Source organism: Acanthisitta chloris, unplaced genomic scaffold, assembly GCF_000695815.1.
Source record: "Acanthisitta chloris isolate BGI_N310 unplaced genomic scaffold, ASM69581v1 scaffold1680, whole genome shotgun sequence".
Taxonomy (NCBI): Eukaryota; Metazoa; Chordata; class Aves; order Passeriformes; family Acanthisittidae; genus Acanthisitta; species Acanthisitta chloris.
The window spans coordinates 50,146-75,846 of NW_008652008.1; the positions used below are offsets into that span (position 1 = coordinate 50,146).

The window sequence follows — 25,701 nt, forward strand, 5'->3', positions numbered from 1 at the left end:
TATCACAGTCAGGTATTACTTCAGTCATTTATGAACTTTTGCCATACAATTGAAAAGTTTGCTCTGTGAAAGCTGCAGAACTAAAGAGAGATCAAGCAATGTATTAATAATCAGGGCTGCAGGTCACTTATAGGGTGCATTCCCAGTGAAGGCTAGCTATGTTTTTCACCTCAGCTGCCAAGTCTATTCTTTAATGCACTTTAGAATGATCCAGAAACCTGACAAAGATAATCAAACAGAATGGGAAATATGAGGTCCTGTCATATAAAATAATTCCTTTTTCTGGCAGGTCTAATAAAAGGGTTACAGACATGATGGTGGAGAAGATGGAAGCTCTAGTGGTTCTTCTACTCGCAGACTTAAAGGAGTAAGTAGATGCAGACTCAATTTGCCTTCAGGGTTTTAAATCCAGTACCTCTGAGAGGAGTGCTTTAATTTGGGATATCAGTATCTTCCAAAAGTGTGTTGAACTCAATGCCCTCACACCCAGACCTCAAAAGTACTCACTGAAATGGAGACAATGAGAGAATGGTTGCATGGGCTGCTGGTGATCACAATCATTGAGAAGAGGATAACTGAACGCAGTGATCTAGACCATATTCTGAAAACACACAGCAACAAGGAAAATTGAAAGTAGTCCAGATTACCTCTGGTCTTCATGTGACAGAGAGGAATAAGAAATGAGGATCAGGAGCACGGGTAGTGTTTTTCTCAATCCTTCCAGTAGCAAGGAATCATATTGAAGGGAACGGGCAGATCCTCCAGATCAACACAAAGCCAGTGTAACCATGAAAATCTTGGAGTTTATGTGCATGGGTTGATTTATACAACACCTGGTATGCTGACACCAGAGGGGGAAAAAGGGTTCTAGCATAGGAGCTAGCAGGGCTAGTGGATAGAGCTTTAAGCTAGTTTGGAAGGGGGAAAAGGACAATACCAGGCTGGCCAGTGATAGGCAGAGGGATTGTGTGCCAAAACTTCAGAAAGTGAGCACTAATGGGATTGCTCAATACAATGCAAAAGGTATTTGCTATAACAAACCACACCTGAAATGCCTCTACACCAATGCACACAGCATGAGGAACAAACAAGAGGAGCTTGACGCTTTGGCCCAGTCCCAGAAATTTGACATCATTGGCATAAGTGAACCCTGGTGGGATGAGTCCTGTGACTGGAGTGCTATGATGGATGGTTACAGGCTCTTCAGGAGAGACAGGCAGGGAAAGCAAGGTGGAGAGAGTGGCATTATATATAACAGAAGTGATGGAATGTGTTGAGCTTGCAGTCAGCAAGGGTGCAGTTGAGAGCCTCTGGATAAAGATTAAGGGACAAACAAATAATGCAGATGTCATTGTGGGAGTCTACTACAGACCATCCAGCCCGAGTGATGATGCTAATAAATGATTCTTGGAGGAACTAAGTAACACCTCTAAATCAATGTGCCTTGTCCTTATGGGAGACTTCAATGTGCTGGGTGTTAACTGGAAACACCATACAGCTCGCAAAAACAGGACAAGAGGATTCCTAAACTACCTGGATGACTATCTCATGATGCAGGTACTAAGGGAGCCAACTAGGAAACATGCCCCCCTCAATTTGTTGCTCGTTAATAGAGAGGGTCTTGTGAGTGAAGTGGTGATCAGTGGGTGGCTCGGACACAGTGACCAGGAAGCAATTGAGTTTAACATCTCTATTGATAGGAGGTAGAGTGCCAGCAAAACTTCAACCCTGGACATGAAGAGAGCAGACTTTGGGGGCTCAGAGAAGTGGTGAGTAAAGTTCCGCGAGAAAACACTTTTGAAGGAGCTGGGGTCCATCAGTGCTAGTCACTTTTTAAGCACTACCTCCTAAGGGCACAGAAACAGGCAATTCCTAAATGTTGTAAATCCAGCAGAAGGTCAGTTTGGCTGACCAGGAATCTTCTTTGGAAAGTAAGGCAAAAAAGGAAGGTGCATGTTCAGTGGAAGCAAGGTCAGGTGACAGGGGAGCAATACAGAGATGCAGTTCGTCACTGCAGGGAGAAAATTTGTGTGGCCAAAGTTCAATTGGAGTTGAAGCTGGCCAATACTGTGGGGGACAATAAAGTACATTATTTAAGTACATTAATGGCAAAAGGCAGTGCAGCAATTACATCAACCCATTACTGGCTGAGGATGGTCACCTCTCAAACAGTGACGTAGACAAGGCAGAGATGTTTAATGCTTTCTTTGCCTCTGTCTTCCATACCAATGGTGGACTAATGGGGATCCAATGCCCTGAGCTGGAGGATCATGGCTGCAAGATCGATAAACTCCCAGTTAACCCTGATATGGTGATGGATCTGCTGCTTCAGCTTGATCTTTATAAATCTATGGGGTCTGATGGGGTTCATCCAAGTATACTTAAGGAGTTGGCTGATGTCACTGCAAGGTCTCTCTTGATTTTTAAATGGTCTTGGGAATCTGGAGAGGTCTCACTTGACTGTAAGCTGGCTAATGTTGTCCCAGTTTTCAAAAAGGGCAAGAAGAATGACTCTGGTAACTACAGGCCTGTCAGTCTCACTTACCAGTGCCTGGTATGGAAAAGATTATTCTGGAAGGTAGTGAAAAACACATGAAGGACAACTCAGTCATTGGTCATAGCCAGCATTGCTTCATGAGGGGAAAGTCCTGCTTGTCAAACCTAACTTCCTTTTATGACAAGGTAAACCACCTAGTTGATCAAGGGAAGCCAGTTGATATAACCTTTTTAGGTTTCAGTAAAGCTTGCCATACAGTCTCTCATATTATCCTTCCTGATGAATTGTCCAGCATACAGTGGGATAAACACATCATGGGCGAGCAACTGGCTCGGTTGAGCACAGGTCGGGCACAAAGGGTTATCATGAATGGGATTACATCAGGCTAGTGACCGGTCTCTAGTGGGGTTGCACAGGTCTCCATCTTAGGCTCAGTACTCTTCAACATCTTCATAAATGAATTGAACGTAGGATTTGAAGGGATATTAAGCAAATTTGTAGATCACACAAAATTGAGAGGAGCTGTTAACTCCCTTGAAGGCAGAGAGGCCCTGCAGAGAGACTTTGATAAATCAGAGGGCTCGGCAATCACCAACCAAATGAAGTTTAAGAAGGGCAAGTGCTGAATTCTGCACCTGGGATGGGGCAACCCTTGATGTATGTACAGACTGGGAAACGAGATGCTGGAAAGTAGTGCTGCGGAAAGGGACCTGAGGATCCTCGTTGATGGCAAATTGAATATGAGCCCCAGCAGCCAGGAGGGACAATCACGTCCTGGGGTGCATCAGGGAAGGCATTGCCAGCCAGTCAAGAGAGGTGATTGTCCTGCTCTACTCAGCCCTGCTTGGCCTCACCTTGAGTATTGTATGCAATTTTGGGCACCATGATATAAGAAAGATATAAAGCTATTAGAGAGTGTCTAAAGGAGGGCAACGAAGATGGTTAAGGGCCTTGAGGGGAAGCCATATGAGGAGCGGCTGAGGTCACTTGGTCTGTTCAGCCTGGAGAAGAGGAGACTGAGTGAAGACCTCATCATTGTATACAACTTCCTCATGAGGGGAAGTAGAGAGGCAAGCACTGATCTCTTCTCTCTGGCAACCAGTGACGAGATCCAAAGGAATGGCCTAAAGTTGTGTCAGGGTAGGTTTAGGTTGGATATTAGAAAAAGGCTCTTCACCCAGAGGGTGTTTGGGCACTGGAACAGCTCCCCAGAGAAGTGGTAACAGAACCAAACCTGACAAGAGTTCAAGATATGCTTGGAAAATGCCCTCAGGCACATGGTGTGATTCTTGGGGATGTCCTGTGCAGGGCCAAGAGTTGGGCTTGATGATCCTCGTGGACACCTTCCAATTCTGAATGCTCTGTGAATATTCTATGATTCTGTGAATTGAAACTTAAAATTTCACTAGGCAAATACAACGAAGAATTTGGGTGTGACCTCCTGGTTAACCACTTTTTACACGTAACTTGATAGTAGGAAACCAAAGCCATTACCTTCTCCTTTTGCAGTAGACTGGCCAGTAAACATGGTCTTGTACAGTTTTACTTACAGCCAAAACTATAAAGTGAATTCACCTTGAACTTTCATATTTCCCCTTCAATTTTCAATTCAGTCTCATGCAGATCAACACAAAATGTGGTACCAGCTCATACTTGATTTTTAGCAGCTCAGCTAACAATGGAATAGTTAAATGAATCTTGGAAAGTTTAGACAACCTTGTCCATTTTTGTGGCTCCTAAAATAACATTAACACTCCTAAATATTTTGTTCTGGCACACGAGAAAAGACATTGGTGGGGTTTCAATTCTCTGCTAGGTTTTCAAAGAAAATCTGAATTAAAACAAATGCTAACCCTCAACCAGGAAGCTAAACCTAATTTTTGCATGAATGTCACAAGGGTACTACATTTTTAGTAAGTACAAGACAGATCCCACTGGTTCCACATAACATAGGTCACTTTGGTGAGTGATGGTTATGGTTATCACAGAAAGCAAAACCACAGAACCACAGTTCATAACACTCTTAGTCTAGCCAAAGTCTGGGCACCCTCGTGGGCTGGCCCAGCCCAAGCCTAGCCACAAATTCCAGTTTGTATAGAGCTCTCAGTATTCTCCAGCCCACTGGGGTAAGACAACCTTACTCATCAGGTTTATGCACTTACTGCTTTTTCTTCTGGGCTCCCATTGGGCACCTCCACAACTCTGAGGTCAGGGTCCACCTGCACCCTTGACCTTGTGACAAACTGGATGACTGATGAACTGTCCTGTGAAGTAAAAAGAGGAAGAATTGGGTTTAAGGGTGCAAAACAGAAACAACAACAACAAAAGCAACAATCCCCATGCTCCCCCCTAAAAAAACCCAAACCATCAAACATTTGCCAATGTGAAAAATACATCTAGGCAATGCTTAGTGGAGGCTAGGTTGACAAGTAAGTACTAGCCTGGTTAAAACCCTGCTTTGAAAAAATACATTTTATGTTCATAACAGACAGATAAAACTAAGCATATTGTTAAAGATTAAAACAAAATCATGTATGTTGGACTTTGAACATATAATTTGCATTTGGTTTGTTAATGTTTCCCACATTTACCACAAAAGCAAGACAGAAGAATCAACAGAGAGGCTCAATATTAACCATGAAAAAAAGTTCTGATTTGTTTTTCAAGTGAACAGAAAAAAGTTATATAAAACCTGGGATAAACTCAAATATATCTCAAGGGGAAAACCTCTTAATTATTGAAAACTCTGCAAGGCAAGTATCTTAAATACTCACTGTACACTTCCCCTTATTAATATATATTTCTCCAAAAAAATACACAGCGCAGTTTAACAGGCATGTTTCAATAATAAGCCATTTCAACTTACAGGTTAGTCATTTGTATGCTGTTCGCCTTGGGAAGGGTAGGTGAAAAGTAGTAAATGGCATGCATTGTTGATATTGATCCAAAGACATGTGTAAACACTGTATGTCTTTGAAAGGAATGTTGCTAAGGGTCAACTTGGAAAAGACCCAACAGACGGGATGAACCCTGGCTACTCCCAGGTCTGAATTTCCCAGAAGCACATTTTGCGTGCACTGAGTTACTTGTTTACATATTTCAGCATTGCTTCAGCATTTCTATAATTATGTAACAAATACCTGAAACCTCTAGCCTGTTTCCTGTTTTTAAATAAAAACAAATATTTACAGATGACTTCTTTGAATAATAATAATTTGAAGTAAAAAAAGACAAGAAACTGCCATGCCTCTGTTTAAACAGAAAGTATGATAGATAGCTGGTCACAGTTTACATGCATATACTCTTTTTTTCATTTTCCAGAAGTCTCCAGCCTTAACACCACATGCACACAATTAGCAGCCTCATTTGTTGTTTCTCAGTGTATAAATTTCTGAACTTAATTTATTCTGTATTAATGGGTACTGGGTAAGAACTAGGATTAACACCTCCATACACACTGTTGATAAACAGATCTGCTTTCTTTGATCTCATAATTTTTTTTTCACATACTAGTAAAGAGAAGAAGAAATGCAAGATTTGAGTCCACTGGTACACATTGATTGGTATTTAAGACAACTTACAAGGGAAGTACTTACCTTCTTGAGTATCTCAGTATTCAGCAGTGTGTAGATACTTATATCACAGGACTCTGCTTTGGCTAGTGAGCTTAAATTGCAGCGTATAATTAAGCAGGACCTGCCTGGTCTTTCACAGTCCTACAGCAAATATGGAAAAAGCTGTTAGGTAAAGGAGGTAAAAATTCAATGACAAATTGTGTGACAGCCAACACACCAGAAAACTAAGTTACATAGTAAACTGCTAAAATACAGCACTCCTGCATTGACGTACCAACAGCTTTCAAGACCTGAAGATCAGCTGGGTACAGATACCTGCACAAAAGCAAGCTAGGTAAAATTCAGTCCTCTATAGAACTGCTGACACAGGCAAGCACCTGTGACCAGAAGGAGTAGGGCCCTCTGCATGGGTCAAGCACCTGAGTATGGTGCAGCACCCCACTGACCCTATGTGCCTTTGACAGAACATGGGAGCAAGAGCTCTGGCCACTGATTGTGTGCTGCCATGTTAGGTAACTCCATTTCCACTGCACTTGCTGAAACTTCCTATTTCCTTGTAAAAATCAGACAGTCACAATTACTAAATATCCCCCCCAGCATATCATGAGTATTGGTCTGTATGCACCAAATTGTTGCTCTATAGTGAACTATCTGCTTCAGATCTTCCTCCTAAGCCATGCAAAACCTTTTGTAAGATATGCTGTGTGTTCAAGTGTGCCACGAGTGGTACCATTTCTTACCAATACTTTTCTGCCAGACTTTGCAAAGAAAGCAAATATTGTGTGGAAAATATTTTCATTCTCCTGAGGGACAACACATGGGCTGTGGTTTCTGTGGAAAGAACAGCTTCCTTTGTCCTGACCAACCTGAAAGCACAATTATAAATTGCAATTACTATTTTGAATTAAATTGAATTACACAAGAAGGTTAGATTAAGCTGTCTATAACAATACACCTACATCTGAGCTATATCATAGAATCATAGAATCACAGAACCAACCAGGTTGGAAGAGACCCCAAAAATCATCAAGTCCAACCCTACTGTGGTTACTAGACCATGGCACTAAGTGCCACATCCAGTCTCATCTTGAAAACCTTCAGGGATGGTGAATCCACCACCTCCCCAGGTAGGCCATTCTGCCTGGACTCCCATTCATACTCAAAAGAGAAAAATAAGCACAATAAGTCAAATAATCTGAAAGAAAATATCTGAATTAAGACAGATGAACCATGCTCTGGAAATGCTTTGACTGGATACAAACATATCTAAACTAGCTCACATGTGGGTGTGTGTTCTATCTGTCTGGAGTGAGAGATAGATGAGAAAAATGTCAGCAAAATATATAGATCACACATAGCATTTTAAGTTGATAGTCTTACCCTTTGTATTATCTTTTTTGCAACTGTATTACTTGGTGTTTTGGCCAACTCAGCTGTTTCACTGTTTATATCAGAACTAATGAGATAAATGAAATCTTTTTGTAAGTGCACAAACCTAGACACAAAATCTGGTTTTTCAGCTTCAGCAGAAATAGTCAAAAATTCACTTTTTGTATCATTAGCTTATTCACTTGTCCAGCAAAGTGGATGATTGAAGGAAGTGAAATGTACCAAGCTTTGATAAAATGATCTTTAGTGAACATAACCTTGCTCTCACTTTTTGCAGCTTATGAACATTTGCTAATATACCAGAATTTAATAAAAGATGTGACAACCAAGTGTCAGCAAATTCCTCCTCCTGCCATCCTTAAAACCTGTAAGAGTGAGAGAGAGGGATATTTCCCACAAATCACGAACGCTCATTCTTACACATCCTGCTGTTGGCCACATCCTCTGACAGGATGAAAACCTGTACCTTATTCAAATCACAAACCCTTGAAAAAGGGCTAAAAAAGCTGTTATATATATGAAGCTACTGCATGCTCTGAGTCTGATTTGGCATTAAACTGCCTATATCTGAATTAACCAAAGTATTGCAAAAAAGAAGCAAAACCCAATGGTCTTCTTAATCTGTTATTTGAAGTATGTATTCATATCCTGTCTTTACATAACCTCTCCTTACATTCCCAAGAGATACATCCACAGTTTACATTTTCATTGGGATCAAATGAAAATTAAGGCTATGATGTTCTCCATTTTTCCAGGTCATCTGAAATGAGTTTGCATTATTTATTGCAGGTGAGAGTTTCACAAAGCCCATGGACATTCATTTTCTCTGATCTTTCACATGGAAATTAGATGGTTTATGTTAAATCAAGAACAGAAAAAAGTCAAGACATATTCAGTATTTGCTCTTTCTTCCTGAAAGTTTCAATTACTGGACACTTGGATAGATGTCATTAGATTCATGCAAGATATACAGAAAGGAAAGCATGAGCTTCTATACTACACCAGCTTTTGGTGTACTCTCCAAATAGTCCTGCTCTACATCGTATAAAAATATGATGTAAGAACAAACCAAAGAGAAGTATCTCACAAGACTAAAAGGAATTATCCAGCATGAAGTCACATAAATCTGGTCCTTTCTCCTCTAAATGATTATCTTTTCTTAAACTGAAAAGATAATTGGCATCCTTTTTAAAACACTTTAACTGAAACAAAGAAAGGCACCTCCAGAGGGCCAGCTCTGAACTTGGAAATACCGTTTTCTCTCTCTACCAACAAGACAGCAATCCTGCATATGTGGGCTACTAAATTCAGTGTCTCAGTCCATGTTTGGAGTGAAACATGCAAGAACCAAGCACCTCCTGTTACCTGCTCTGCTCTGGAATAGACCAGCATGTCACCTATACCCTGTTTTACAGACAAAGACAGAAGGCAGACTACTACTTGGCCTGAAGAACTTGGGGCAATTCAGCCAGGCAGAAGTTAGGTCACATTCACCTGTGATCAACCAGCGTGTGCTGACAACCAGCAAGGAGGAAAGGATGTAAGGCAGCTGAGCAGCATTCAGTTTCTTGGAAATACTCTTGGAAAGAGCAGAGCCACAAAACTAGTAAAAAAGTAGCAAAAAGCTTTGAAATGGGTGGATCATGCTGAGGTAGAAAGAAATCCATCCTTTCCAAAGGACTGGCCACAGTTGGTTTGGTGGGGTTTTTCAGGTTTTTTGGTTTGTTTGTTTTATTAGACATATTTCACACCATCTCTTATTCTCATTTTTTACACGTATAATGGTTCTGCCAACCAGCCAGAAAAATACTATGGTAACTTTTCAATAAACTTTGCTTTCAATGAAATATTCAGCTGCATGAAAACAACCAGTTAAATAAAATCTTAGCACAAAACTCCTTGACTACGTTATGCTGTGACTGAACTGCATCTCTGAAATACAAATCATGATCTGGCCTCATGTGTGAGCCTTATGTTCAAACATGATGCCACCCCAGCCACCTGTTTTTCTTCTTGTGATCAACCTCATGATTTGTTACACAGAGAAGAAAATTTCTGGCAAAGTTTAAGGGCTTTCCATAGGCAAATGTTTACAATTTATATATGCAAGAAGTGTATGAACCTTTGAAATGGAGTAGGAAGCCAGGCTCTTTGTCAAAGACTCGGAGTTTCAAGGTATGTGGCATATCAGAGCTTTTCTGAAATTTCCATGTGGTCTCAGCAGCCTATAAACAGAAAAGGACTAACCCCAAAGTCCAAAGTGATCTTCCCAGGACCTAGGATCTAACATCTCACAGAAAAAGCAGAAAGGATTTTTTTTTGAGCAGTGCATAGAATGTAGAAAGAGATGTGTGTTGCCCTTGTACTCAGTACAAGGATTATACAGAAGCCACAAAGAAATGTCAACATCCAACTTCTAACATAAACAAACAACACAACTGGGGCAGAGGGAACAGGGACAGAAGAGAATTTCTCTTAAATCCTTTATGACTTCAGATGGAGAAATAAAAACCCTGTCCCAAGAGAAGTACCAAGTAGAAGCAGCCCTGCAGCCTCCCAGAGGGACTTCCAAAGAGTTGTGTTGGAGCTGTCTCTGCTGAAGGTTGTTTCATTCTGTTTTCCAGCAGCTACTTACTCTTTTTAAGACCTGAATAAAATAATTTTTAGTCTGGTGCACTGGCAATACAGATAAGTCCCCTGTATTGGTAACATACCTAAAATCTGTATCCAGACACAGGTAGACAGGATTATTAGCATATAAAGTACACTGAAGGAAAAAGTGAATCAGGCTAACTGCATGACATCCTGAGTACCTGATGTCCATATTACACACTTGTCTAACTTGTTTTGAGAATGGCCCTGTGGCCTGAATGTGCTGCAGTCACAAATGAGTGGCTGACCCACTATATTTCATTGAACAGCTTTACACTGCAGAAAAAAAAGCATAAAAATAATTTCAAATATCTTAAAGTATTTTTTTTCTTTTTCTCCATATATGATACTCTACCTTGTCACATTCAGTCTAGACTACCATGTGTATCATGAGTTTTTTCGGGGTAACAGCATACAATTTTTGCAACACATAAGTAAATATTACTATCTACCAATCTTCGCCTTCAACTGCTGGAAAATGTTTCTAATTAAAAAAAAATTTTTGGTAAAGAAATTACATTTTCAGAATTTCAATTCTAAGCTGAAAAATTCATAAGGGGGTGGTTTTCTGACAGAAACTGAAACATTTCATAAAAACATTTCACAAAGAATTTTTGACTTGATATATACATTGTCCTTGTTCTTATTAGAATGAAGTATGCTTCCATCATCTTGAATGTCTTCAACTTTCATGTGATGAAAACCAACATCAAGAACAAAAGTTTCTACTGACAATAGTTTCTTTTTACCAGGCTGCCCATGTGTAGGGATGTTCCCATTCTCTAGGAAGATCTCATCCCAGACTGCTAAACACCTAACATCATTACACACATCACATATATTGGCTTTTTTCTAGTTTTTATCTCAAGCTCAAAGATACTTCTGTCAAGCTGCTCAGGCCCAAGTTAAAGGAAGATAAAAAAACCGAACAAATTTGCCTCATATTCTCACTGTGGAATATCAGAGTGATTAAAACTAGCACAACCTGAACTCAAATATCAGAAACATTGTTGAACATCACTGGAGGTCAGAATAGTCATCAACTTTTCTCAATAACAACACATTATTGCTGGTTGCCTCACTTAGACACCTAACATGTGGCACTTGTAAATCACCATCTTTCAGGCAGTTTTTGGTGGATATCTGAAATCTAAGGGACAGAAAATCACTACTCGTTCATAAACATATATATATATATGTATATATATGTATTCCCTCGTTGTATGCAACACGTGTGCATATACAGACAACATGCAAAAACATGAAGAGATATAAGCCAGAATATTTATACTACACAGACTGTAAATGGCACCTTGCATTACAGGCCTCTAAATGTCACACTAACTCTGCAAAGGCCAATAATATTACTAATCCATCATCATGCAGAATAGCAGAATATCTCTCATGCTGCCTACTCATTCCAACCCAGGCCATTTTATGATTTTATGATTCTATAGATAGCCACACACTAAGAAACAAGTTTGTCTCTAGCTTTGTTAATGACTGGAAGTTGCTATTCCCTTGAAGAGCCTATAAACATGCTTGAGAGACATTTAAATAAGCCAGCCTATACAATGGCTTACTCTGCCAACTTTTTGTTGCCAGCACAAACCACTAAGCTTCTCAGAGACAAGATGCAACCACTGGAGAATGCATGCTTAAAAATGCTCTATCTGCAGCAAGGAAGAAATTACCACAGCACGACTTTAGTGGATTCGGAATATTTGAATCTGTCTGATTTTGTCTTACAGAGCAGGGGCAAACCTATAAAGCAGCAATGTTTTTTAGTCATATAAGATTACATCACTCTTGAGAAAAAGTGGCAGGAGGATATTTCAGAGTGAAACAGTCGTATGCAAAGTATATCATGTACACTCCACACATATTACATCCTAATAAAAACTGCAGGACGTTTAATACGGCTGTATGGGAATAGCATGTTGAATTTATTCAACACAGGGATCATTCTCTCTGACTTTCCCTGCATGTGTAGGGATTGATGAGAATACTTGGGCTTGGCTTGTCACTCCAACAAGGCAAAGATCACCACACATTCCCCTGGAAACACAGAGGATAACCCATGAAGCAATGAAACACTTCTCACCAAGAAGCCAGATCACCTCAGCAGGTGGCTGGAGTTCCTAGGAAGAATAACACACATGCTGCCTCAGCACATTGACCTTCTACTATCAGCTCTGTCCCCCACCTTCAGAGTACTCACAACATCATTCCTCCTCATTTCTAGCTACTCTCAGAACGTGAAAATCTCTAACAAGACTTTGGGTCCTTTCAGAAATTGTTGGGGATTGTTAGTAAACGGTTGAAGGGTTCAGGCCACACTACCTGTAACATAAAACTTCACAGGTGGACTGAAAGACAGTGGGCCTGTCCAGATTTAACCTCAACCCACCAACATGCATCAAAGGCAAGGCCTTCCATTTTTTTAGAGACCTGTATCTTGCACATGATGACAACCTGGGAGAGGGAAATGAAATACAATTTCCAAACAGGGGGCCGGACAGGTCAGTTGAGGACCAAGCACAAGAAGTGGATATTAGCAGTTGGCATGGGGTTAAGTATGTGCAAGTGATAGGAGACTCTTGGAAGAATGAGACAGAAGATCAGACAGAAAACTAGCTGTTGCTTCCACTAAAGCACTAAGTACAATCTCTCCACTGCATTGCTCCACATAAGAAGCCAAGGGCTATTCCCATGTTTAATGATAGATATTTTACAAGATATGCAGGTGAGCAAATGTGTATCTTCAGCTCATTCCTTATAGACAACACTGGACTTTCACTAATGCAAAAGAATTCATTATGGTATTTAAACTAAAGGTTTCTAGGCTCTTCCAGTAAGCTTTATTCTCCTCTTGAGCTAAATCATCACTACTTATTAGTGACAGCCTGGAAGCCAGCAGAATTAAGCTGATACAAAGCAAATGTGAAGTTGGAATCCAGCCGTGAGTACATGTGATAGAACCAAACCCACATTCGACCTCAGAAAAAGTGCATGTGCAAGTTCAAGGAAAACGTCATGAGACACAAGATATTTGGAACAGCAACTTCACTTGCAGGAAACACACTCAAGTGCTGAACACAGGCCAGTCATTTCACAGAATTGTTAACATTGTTCAACTCTGAAATGGATGCCTTTCTCATCAGCCCTGGGGTATGCTGGCTCCAAAGGACAGTTTGACTGTAGTCTAGAAATTGCTGCCAGATAGTTTTTACATATTTTTCCCTTCCTGTACATTTTTGGTGGTTTTTTAAAACTGCTTTATTTATTTATGAATAACTAATGAGTGGTTCAAGTTTTCATACTTGAAAAATAAATAGCAGCTGCACCTCTGTGTCTGTGTTGCTAACCACAGCACATTCATCCTAATATTAGGGAAAAAATGCATATGTGTTTTCTGATTCAAAGATACTGATTTTCCCTTCATTAGGTGAACAGAGAAGATAGGTTAATCTAACATGTCATACTGATAAAAAAGAGGGTACTGAAAAGAAATTCCAAATAAGGTTGGACTTTCAACAGTAGACAAATAACTTATGTAAACATGTTATCTGACTACTCGCTCCATATGCCAAAAATGTTTAATATTCAGATAAAGAAATTTGTTTCAATCAGAGCAGTTTTGTTGATTCTGGCAATAAATTTAAAGGCCACTGAAACAACAGAAATTAACTTTAAAAATTAACCCATTTTATACAACCCTTGATTTCAACTAAAAACAGCAATGATGGCAAGGAAAATCAGTAGCCCACAAATCCAGTATGTAAACTTACACAGCCATGAAGAGAGGCAAGATTTAAACAGCAAACAGGAGATGTTAAAGCATTAAATTGGCTTAGAGGGGTACACCATAGCTCTGACTCCTGCTTCTCCAGATGAGAGGAGAACACCAGATGCATAAATCTATGCTAACCTGCCTACAATGCCTTTAGATGTTTTTCTGATGTAGTTAGTCTACAGCTTAAATTAAATAACCTGTTAAACAGGTTCGATCAGCATAATCTTGTAACATTTGCCTGGTCTTGGCCCTCCAACCACTTTGCATGTACTTAGCAGCAATTCCCAGAAGTATTACTCTCATGAACTAGTGCTGCCTACCTAGTTTAGTGACAAAAGCAAAGATCTGCTCGTATAAAGTTCCTGATTTACAAGACAGCAGCTTCTTTCCCAGCCAGAGGGCACTGCCTCATGTACACAGTGAGAAGAAAGACTGACCACTTGTATGATTTAACTGTGAGGTCCACAGAAGGTACAGGCCTAAGAATGAATGAACATCACCTTACACAGAAACCAGTTTACCACTAACATTCACATGCTCCTTATTTATCAGCCTCTAACAGGGGAAATCCCAGAGAAAATCAGTTTCCTCTCCCTGGGATAAACTGCAAAATGCTCAACCAACATATGAGGCAACAAACAGTTCTCAGGGTATGTCTCCATTTAAAAGGCCCCCGAGATCACTTGGGGTTCTATGCTCCTTAGCTAGGTTCTACCTGTCTCTAGCACATCCCCTTCTGCAGCTTCATCTATAGTGCATAAAACACAATTAAGCTCATGTTTGTTCTTTACCTAATTGTTGGACTTTCCTTACGGACTGTGTAGATGTTAGGATGAAGAGCTCTGAAGATGGTGCAGGTAAGTACATTCCTTGCAGAATTCAAACAGCTCTGGTGGGATATTTCACTAAAGCAGATGTTTGAATGTATCAGAGAGGTATTTAAGATCTAAGCTTTCGTCAGAGGCAGTGGAGAGAAGGTAGGACGTCCAAGAGGATGATTTTGCTTATCTACTGTAGACACTTGAAGGTTAAATTGGTCATCTTCATTAAAAAAAAACCTCTTGGAGGGTGGACGAGGTATTTTAAGTTTAGCAGATGTCCTGTTTCCAAAATACCCTCACAGTTCTCATTCCCCCATGAAATGGCTTATTGATACTTTTGGTACCACCTGGTAGCTTGCACAAGACTGGAATGATGTACTTTCAAAGCCAGAAGAGAAATCCAACAAAACCCACTTATTTCCACTCTGATACATGAACAGGGAAGAAATCCCTTCTTCCAATAAAATGAGAGGTAGAGTTTATACACACAGACACCATTGTTTTTAACTCTTCCTTGTTTTTGCTTCCTTTGTTTAGAACACAAATCTTGAACACTAGTTTAGAAGAAAAAGGCTAGTTTAAGAATCAGGATTTAAAAGAGGACTGTGTCTTAAAAAAATGAACCATTCCATTCTTTCCTGAATTTCCTTCTTCATTGTTTTTGGCTGAACAGCTTCACCATTGTGAAAATGGTGAAAGGAATACTTACACTCCTTCAAAAAGAAACAAAATAAAATATTAAAAAACCATTTCTAGACTCGCTTTTCATTCAGCAGTTCTTTACCAGGAGGGGCTTCCTTCTTGGGCTGGGAAGCTTAGCAAAAAAACTAATATATATATATATTCCATACTTAGCAAAACTTCAGATTATGATATGATTACTCCTGATTTGGTGTCTACCAAACCTCCTGCTTCCTTCATCAATCAGATAATAGATAGTGTATATACCCATTATACTTCATAAGGCTTCTTTCTTTATCTGAAATTCACTTTTATGAAAAGACAAATCAGCCAAGAAAATGGGAGATACGGGCAGTTCAAAAAGTAGTAATGCTTTCAGCTGATCAAAAATATTAATCAAACTACCACATCATATTCACAAGCCATGACTTTTTGGAGGAGAGTGTTGGAAAATTTCAATAACTAAGCAATATGACAAATTTTTCTAATTGTGAGCATGCTACAAGTGAACACATCAAGTGTCTGATTTAATACATAGATCACGGTGGGTTTTTTCCCATGTTTCAATGGCCTTGATTTTTATTTTACTAGTTTTTCTTGAGAGGCAATTATTTCTCTACACTCAAAATGCATTTTCCAAATACATCTTCTTTAGAATTTTCAGCAAAATTGACTACTTATACAAATACCACACCACTCCCATTGCTGGATGATTTGGTGAAAAGTCAGAAAATTTGTTCCAATCTGGTTTCACCTGAAATTCAAACTAGAAAGTCACAGAAAACTTTCTGCCATGTTAAGTAGTTTTGCTGTATCCTCAAGGATGTATCCAGCAATGCACGAAAAGACTATTTTGGAAACTGTAAATGCCATGAACTCTGACCACGGCATGGCTTTTGTATAGTGATTCAGATGGCTCCTGTAAAGCAAAAATGCCATGTTTTTTTTTTCCAGTTTGGATTTATTTTAAGGTCAGGAAAGAGCATAATTTTATGGTGGGGCACATTTTCCTGTAGAACAATGGAAACCTAAATGAGAGCAAAGTTCCTCTTCACAGAAAGAGCTTCAGTTCATTATGCTGACATAAGGAAAATGTTTATGAGAGCTCTTTCTGCTCTGCTGCTCTGGGGTTTTGCTCCCCATGTGTAAAGGCAACTGTGCCATGCTGGACCATGGTGTATGCTCCTGCCTGCCCTCACAGCCATCCCAGGACTCAGCAGATGTACCAGTTTCTCCTCCAAGTGACATGACTTCTAGACAAAGCCAGATGAGTTGCTAGAGTGTAGCTGCACTACAGTGGGGTTAGGGGAACACCTCCAGCTGCCTAAACAATAGTATTTTGGAACAATCATTTAAAGAAGAAAGTATAGTGAAACAGGCAGGAAGGTCAGAAAGTTTCTGTACAAATTTCTATACAATACGCTCCCTGGAATGAATAATTTCCTCCAGCAATCTAGCTATGCCTTTAAAGACAGTGTCCAAGTATGTGTATGTCAGTGTGTGTATAACAATCACTGAAATTAAGTGACTACAAATGGGATGACTAATACAAAGGGCTCAAATAAATCTTGCTCTAAGTGCAAAATGTCCCTATACAATCCTTCTGTCAAATGTGGCAACTAGTAGCAGCATAAATTGCTGCTTGAAAAAAAATTGGCTATATAAAGTACTAGCAGCAAATATTTCTATCTTCACATGCTGCGACTCTCTATATATGTTTTCAGAGACAAGACCTGAAACATCAACAGATATTAACTAATTTTGAACTATATGCCAACAAACAAGAGGTTTTCCACATAATGATAATGATATACAGGTTCGCTTGTCTACGTGGAGCATGCAATAGTGAGCTTGACAATCTCAACATATGCCTAAAGGAACATGCATGCACTACCAGCACTTTTTAGAGCTTTGACAGTCCTTTGCTTAGTTTCAGGTTCTAAACACCAGCAGTGCAGTAGCCAAAGCATCTTGTTCTTATGCTGGAAGATCAAACCTACAGATAATAAGCAGAAATTACATTTAAGGTTTTAAAATGACAAAGATTTCTTCAAGCAGCCTGGGACCTTTCATGGAACAAGACAGCGAGCCTCTATAACTTCTGCTGCTTACAGACATAGCTGTGTAAATGCCAGGAAGAAAAAGTAGGTGAGTGCTATACAAAACTGGCCTTAAAAATGTAACCTGTCATCATCCTGGAAAGACTTGTGGCTCTGGGACTGGCTCCATTTTACTTTTTCTATTTCAACATTCACAGGAAGAGATTAATGTTCATTTCTACTGTTTTTCTTATTGAACATGACAAGTTTTCCTACAGTCCCATGCTCAGGCAGCCATTAACTTAAAAGGCAACCTGTAAAAGGAATTATCTTCAATTACTCCATACTGTTAATTCATTCAGCCTTTATTTACTTTTCAAAATCTTACTGATACTTAGCCCATTTTTTAACCCATTTTTCACTTTCTGGAGACAATTTTCAAGGCCTAAGCTTAGATATCTAGGGAAACTCAGAGAAACCAGATGGCTTTTGTATTGTCAGTGGAGACTGGCAAGTGATTCTCTAGAGCTGCTTCTATGTTTCTCTCTCCATTAATTACAAGAACAAGAGAACATAGTAATTTAAAGATATTCTATTGGTAGCAATTACTAAAACAGTAATTACTAGACTTAGACATCAAGAGTCACATGCAGGGATGGAGCTTTTCATCAAAAATATTGAGAAGGTTCTTTCTTTCCCTCTTCCACTTTCTTCAAAATTCCCTTTTATTTCATTGCTTAGATTGCAAACTGCTTGAAGAGACTGTCTTGCAACCTATGCACCTTACTTTTCAACAAGAATCTTGTCTCACTGATGATCAATACAGTTTTTTATAGGCTTGGTATTGATTCACTTAAACAGGCTCTGCTTGATACCTGCAGAGGGAAGAGCTAGTCTACCCAAAATGCAGTTGGCTTCCAGTTCAAACAGACAAACTGAGTTTCCAGCTGTTAGTCCCTTGTTCCTCATAATTGCATTTACCTTGACTGGAAATAAAATTAATAGGAAGGCAATAATCTGATCTAGTTCCATAAAGCATGCACCAGAGTAAGCCCAGACACATTGCTAAATTATGAACACCTTCAGGAAATACCATGGTTAATTTGGTAGGAACTCCCACTGTCAAAATTCTTTTGGAGGCCCCAGAAAGCAGCTCCTTGGCTGGCAAGTCAAGTAGTGCTTCCCTTACTCTCCAAATTAGCTGGATACCCAAATGAAATTACTGATCTTTTGGTTCAAAACCAAAACACACACAAGTATAATGAGCACTGCTTTCCTTTGTGGAAGAATAGATAATCAATGGCTTGAAAAGTGAAAAGATACATTAGTGTTAAGAGCAATTTCTCTGATTGAGTGAAGCTCTTCTGTGCCATCATCTATACTATTCTATCATAACACTTTTACTAACAACTTGAGGTATTTATTATGCTTTTAACCTGGCTTGAAACCTCAGCAAGAAAGCAAATACAAAAAATCCCTAAAAACAAACAAGTACTAATTTGCCTTATCTGTTCCAAAATATGATTTACCACTGCAGAATTTGAGTATTTACTATGTAAAACCAATTTCTGCTCACTGGGGACCAGTGACAGGACCTGAGGGAATGGCATGTAGCTGTGTCAGGTGATTTAGGGTGGGTCCCTTCTAACTCAGGATATTCTATGAATCTATGAATATGAAGGAATTGGCTCCTGGCACTATCTTGTGTGGTATATGTGTATTTGAGACAGAAACTCTAGTGCTTTTACTATGCGTTTTCACCCATAGATTTCACTGCCTTACTGTGTATCAGAGAAGCAGCAATAGAACTATTAGATTTAAAATAAAAACAATTGTGTAATCAAATCCCAAATGCTGTACCAAGTGTCAGTTACAGATAAATGGCAATTCCTAATCCTTTGTATTAATGACAGATAATCTGAAAGTTCTGTCAACACTGACAGCTTGAATGACTGGATTATAGGCATAAAAGTATAATTACAGAAACACCTGCACTGTCTGCCCTTTACTGCAGTCTAGATTCTTGATGGCTCAAAATAAGCCAAAGCTTGAAACAATTAATAACTATGCTTACAAAAATTCTCTTGAAAACCAGTTGTTCTAAACAATTTTCCAAACTTCATCTGTTTTAGGGTTTGTTTAATTTTATTTCATCTATGAAAAGATGAAAAGCTCCATGATTTTAGTCCCATTTTTAGTCAATAAAGACTCAGTGGGAGAGGTGCAGTACGAAAGAAAGTGGGATGGTTTCTTTGTAACAATAGTAGGACTTGAGGTACATGGGTTCAGTGCCTGGCTCTGACAAAAATCTCGTGTGACCTCAGGCAAACCACTTGGTGTTTTGAACATTTATCTGTAAAGCAGGGATAACCACTATCCCAGACAGGATTTGCTTGGGTAACATTTATCAACATATCAGAGGTGTTTAGAAAGTCATAAAGTAAACTTCCACCGACCATATATACAAACTCAGTGGCCAAAAGGACCTAGGGTATGCCAGTGTTATCAGGCATCTCTCATAAAAACCTCCTTCATACTACCACCCTTCAGCCTGCAATGCAAAGAGGTCTCACAACAGCAGTTTGACATTTCTACAAAGACAAACTTCGAAGTAGAATTCAGTCAAAGAATGTTGGGGGAAATGTAACCTGTTGTTGGGAAAAAGCAATACAAACCCTGCAAGCATTTATTAGCACAGTGCTCCAAACCACACCACTCAGCAGACCTCCTTTTAGTAAGGCTTCAGATGTACAAAAGCAATGAAAACCAAGTTAAGTGCAAGACTTAAGGGGTGTACCTTGTTTTTCTAACAGCTATGTAAAACCATATAGTTCATCCCATCAATTTAAGATAATTTGTGTACAAACAATGACACCTATGCCTGGAAAGCTGCCCTTCCCCATTTCGTATGTAGTGTACACCTCACCTAATTAAACTGTGCCAAACAAGGGTCTTGTCTAGGACAATTTGCCCTGATTTCTGGAATAGTCAGCACAGAGAAACAAATAATGCCTAGAAGTAATTTATGACACCCTAAGTAAGATGGGCTGAGTTTTCTATTTCTCTTTCTTGCCTGTATAAGAACATATAGGATGACTGACTTTAGATCAGATACCAACATGTAGGGAGACAAAACGTGTTAAGAAAACTCCTCTCTCTTGCTGCTGTGAACACACCCTCTCCCACAGCATACAGAGACCAGGGGAACGGACAAGGAAACAGGTCACAATCCTTTGACAGGCTATGTGTCAAAGGAAAGGTGATATTCTGCATATAAGGCTGGACTAAATAAAACATTAAAATGCAATGCCATGGAAAATGAGACATATGCTGGAGAATTAATTCAGTCCAGTTGGAGAACTGACCCAGTATATACACTACAATTGCTTCATACAATATCCCAATCTGTTTCTCAGTCATTCTGTCTTTAGTGCCCATCTGTAAGCTGTACCTATATTTTTCTTCCAACAGCATAAATCTCAGAAACCTGCTTATAAAGATCTTTTGGATCTATATTTACACATACTCAGTGACACCGTTACCTACAAATTAGGGATGGCAATACTTTTCAGCCAAAATGCTAGAAAACTAGCTAACAACAAGAAAGTATAACACTTCTTTTCAATTAGCCCAAAGAGTTGGTTTCATCTCACAAAGGCAGATTACTCTGAATTTCAGCAATAAATTTGCCTCAGTAGTGAGGTTTCCCTCCCTTGTTCACCACAGTACAAATGATGGTATTTTAGTGGCTTAACAAAAGCTTTGAAAGTAATAAATAAATATTAGAAATGAAATCTAAGAATGTGTCTCCTTTACCACAATTTATGTTGAATTTCTTTGAAGTTGTCACAAAGCCACCTTTTGAAAAACTTTGTGTCGAAAGAAGACCTTTCTCTGTTACTTACATTTGTTAAAAGAACACTCAAAAAGAGCAAATTATAACACAGAGAAAAGAAAAACAGATATTGAAAATGTATTCAGATCTAGCTAGTGTTTTTGCAGATAACCACAGAAACAAAACAGAGAACTTGAGTCAGCTTGGTAACACATCCTGTTGATATTACATACACTATTTAATTGTCCTTCAGTCAGGAAGGACTGATTGGGACTCAGTCTTTGGAGGTAAGACTCTGGCAAGTGTTCTCCATATTCCCTTCAGCATTAGCCTGAATTAGTTTTACACAGCATTGTAGGAGGCCAGGAACATGCAACTAGTTATTTGCCCTAGGTGAGGAACAGCTGGATGGACTCAGCTACTTATGATCTGGCCACAGATACAAAGAATCTTAGACTGTCTAAAATAGAACTGACTCATCTAGTTCTGGTGGATGCTTTTTGTTTCAGTCATCAATAGCTCTCAGTGCCTCTGCAGGCTCAGAACACATGATAATGTACTCACCATCATCTGCTGAACATGAAATATTTCAGCTCCAGTGGCAGAGAGGCGGTTTGGAAATGAAATGTCAAGAAAAGCTCCAGGGAGAGTGCTTGGTCCAGCATTGTAAACCTGTAAGAGAATAAATGAAAACAAATCAAATTACATATATGACTTCTGATAAATGGGAAACCACTGTAAAACCAGGGAGTATAGGTAAATTCAAATAAATTCAAGTACTATTCAGCTTTTTCAATATCTTCAGACTAAGACTTCTTTTGTGTCAGCACAAAGTCAAAGGATTAGTCTACCTAATTGTCTTTAGGCTTAGTTCATATATCGAATGAGAAGCAATTTTGCAAGATAATTAGCAGTCATCAATAAAAACAGTATAAGTCTTCTACCTTATATACAGAGACACTGCTAGTACTCTGAGTGTTCTGGTAATACACTCTGGAAGACTGCAAGAAATGTTGCTGTCTCAGTTAACATTCTCATTTCCACCTGGTAACCACCACATTATATTTTGCATATGTTTTCCTAATGGAACAGAAGCCAAACGGTGATTGTGACTACCAGACTGTGGGTTTGCTGAGTGAGTTGCCAGAAAATACAACAACTTCCACTCAAGTTCTGGAGTTTCCAATGAAACTCTTCGTGGAAAACGTTAACCTTCTACCACTCCCATCCTCCTCCCACCACCAGATTTCAACAAAAAACTCAAACAATTTCAAGTCCACCATTGAAATGTATACAGTGAAAATTCAAAAATCTATGTTTTTTTTGCTGAAGAGAAATAATCCATGGAAAAATTTCTATGAAAATAAGTTTTCATTTGTATCTACATTTTTTTAAATAGGAAAAAATATGTCCTGGTTCTTTCTAACAACATAAATATAAATGCATACAGTAAAAACATTAAGCCCATTAGAACATTTAGCCACACTGAGACACTACTGTCAAAAGATGTAGCAATAAGTTTTTAATTGTTTAAAGGATAAATATTAAAAAAAAGGCTTTCATTCTTCAAACACTATTTATATGTGAAGACATGCCTGACCGATAAAGAGAATCGGTTTGCAATGCCAAATCCTCACAAAAACTCTGAGGCTCCAAGCAGGGGGAGAAAAATGACTACAATGGAGCGTGATAAATGCTGCATGAAATACAAACATAATGGTCCATGTTAGACATTTAAAAACTTTGATTATCTCACTGAGATCAGATATAAGAGTTACTGCAGAAAAGGCATTTTCATTGCACATCTTGTCACTCAAGAAAAAACCCACAAAAAAACATAGATTGGTTTCCTTATTAACATTAGACCTAGTATAGATTTTCATATAGAAAAACTGCTATAAAGCCCCATATTTTTGTAAATAAGCTCTTTTTCTTGGTTAAGAAAGTATTACTTTTCTCCATCTGGAGAAGTCAAATAAATGGCAGGCAAATAAGTTAGAAAAGAGTGATACAAACCATGCTTTGCCCATTATGAAACTCTACCCTTTCTCTCTGACACACACAGTTATGAGGTTTACCACATTACTGGAGAGAAGATCTGTGACTCATTATGGTACAATTTTCTACTTCTATTGAAAAAAATGAATATTGCAACTTATAAGTGTGTGCATGAGACACAAGAGGATGGGTCGGACAAATGGTGGCTCTGCTAATAAATAGATTCTCTCTTCCTTACTTGTTATCACTTTGCTTTATTGAAAATATTAATCTAGCTGAAGCATCACTGCATCTGTTCTTCATCTGGTTTTAAACAATAATTGGCTATTGGGGGAAGGGAGGGAGGAAGAACTAAAAATCCTCAAGAATAGAATCAGAATCACAAGAATTAATAGCCTAGTACACAAAAGCTTTAATGCCCTGAAATCTTGCTCTCACTCCTTAGTAAATAGCTAAGGGCGCTGCATGACAGTGGGGTCTAAACTGCTCTGGACCAGTCTGTCCACGGAGTCTGACATGTGTTATTTATTGTGAGCTGAGTGGCATTTGTGCATAGGAGAATAGAAAGGGAGAAAAATGTGAAACACTATTTTTTCACAATAAATGAACCTACCTCTTCTTGACTTGTCATTCCCTAGTTCCATCTAGCGGTCAAAAAGGATTTGATGGGCTTGTAATAGATACAGTCATGGCAGCAAGATACATGTAATTTTGGTCCCATCACAAGAGTTTGTTATAATAAATCAGCCATATACTTTGCCACATCAGGAACCTATCTAACTGTCATGTGAAGTGTAATATATAGGTAAGACTTGAATAATGTTGAGATGCTATGAGATCATAGAATCATAGAATTTTAGGGGTTGGAATGGACCTTACAGATCATCTAGTCCCAACACCCCCTGCCATGGGCAGGGACACCTCCCCACTAGACCAGAATGCTCAAGGCCTCATCCAACCTGGCTTCAAACACCACCAGGGCTGGGGCAGCCACCACTTCCCTGGGCAACCTGTTCCAGTGTCTCACCACCCTTATAGTAAAAAACTTATTTCTAAAATCTAACCTAAACTTCCCCTCCTTCAATTTGAACCCATTACCCCTTGTCCTATCATTGCAGTTCCTAACAAAGAATCCCTCTCCAGCTCCCTTGTAGGCCCCTCCAGATACTGAAAAGTTGCTATGAGGTCTCCACATAGTTTCTCTTCTCTAGGCTCAACAGTCCCAACATCCTCAGCCAGTCTTCATAGGGGAGATGCTCCAGTCCTCTAATCAATTTTGTGGCCCTCCCCTGGACTTGCTCCATCAGTTCTACGTCCACCTTATGTCGAGGACACCAGAACTGCACACAGTATTCCAGGTGGGGTCTCATGGCAGCAGAGCAGAGGGGGAGAATCACCTCTTTTGTCCTGTTGGCCAAACTCCTTTTGATGCAGTCAAGGATTCGATTAGCTTTCTGGGCGGCTAGTGCACACTGCCAGCTCATGGTGAGCTTCTCATCCACTGTCACTCCCAAATGTTTCTCCTCATTGCTGGTTTCAATTACTTCCCCACCCAACCTGTAGGTGTGCCTGGGATTGCCATGGCCCAGATGTAGGACCTTGCACTTCATTTTGTTGCACTTCATGAGGTTTGCATTGGCCACCTCTCAAGCTTGTCAAGCTTGAGATGGATCTCCAACATATATCAGGGTTATCGAAATCCCCCATGAGGCCAGGGGTTGCAAGCTTGAAGCTATTCTCATCTGTCTGTAGAGGACTTCATCCACACCCTCCTCCTGATCAGGTGGCCTGTAGCAGACCCCCACTATAACATCCCTTGTCCCAACCCTACCCTTAATTTTGACCCACAGACTCTTGACTATTTCCTCATCCATCCCCAGGCTGAGCTCCACACTCTCTGGCTGCTCACTGACATAGAGAGCTACTCCTCCTCCCCGTCTCCCTAGCCTGTCTTTCCTGAAGAGCCTAAAGCCTTCCAGTCCGATGTTGCAGTCATAGGAGCCAGCCCACCGTGTCTCCATGATGCCAACAACGTCTTATCTACACAGGCACATGCCCATCTCTAGTTCTTGTTTGTTCCCCATACTACCTGGTGTCTCTTAGTCTCCTGACTGTCTCCTGCAGCTCTACCACCTAGTTTTGTAAGTCATCAACCAGGGCACACCTGTTGCAGCAAGGGAGGTTGTCCTTTTCCTGCTTCCTGATACTCCATATCATCCTCATTTCTTCCTTCATCTCTGCTACCATGCTAAGTAGATCTCTTACCTGTTCACACCTTACACATGTATCCTCCCTGCTGCCCTTAGCTATCTTTGCCAGGCTTAGTCATTCACAGCAGCCAGAGACCTGGACGGCTGCATGCTGGTGAGTGCGATCTGTCTGGGTCCCTGTGTTGCTTTGGACAGTTGCTCTGGAGTG

The 25,701-nt window shown here is 39.7% G+C and overlaps 1 protein-coding gene across 1 annotated transcript in view; it reads right to left on the reverse strand.

The window, feature by feature from the left end:
- Positions 1 to 25,701, reverse strand: part of LOC103802787 (integrin alpha-9-like) — a gene marked incomplete at its 5' end in the record, with an annotated part of 85,440 nt that overhangs the window by 16,507 nt on the left and 43,232 nt on the right. The window contains 4 exons of the mRNA XM_009075312.1: positions 4,660 to 4,761; positions 6,094 to 6,213; positions 6,813 to 6,938; positions 21,850 to 21,957. Of these exons, the coding sequence (XP_009073560.1) occupies positions 4,660 to 4,761; positions 6,094 to 6,213; positions 6,813 to 6,938; positions 21,850 to 21,957 (456 nt within the window). The remainder of the gene's footprint in view (positions 1 to 4,659; positions 4,762 to 6,093; positions 6,214 to 6,812; positions 6,939 to 21,849; positions 21,958 to 25,701) is intronic.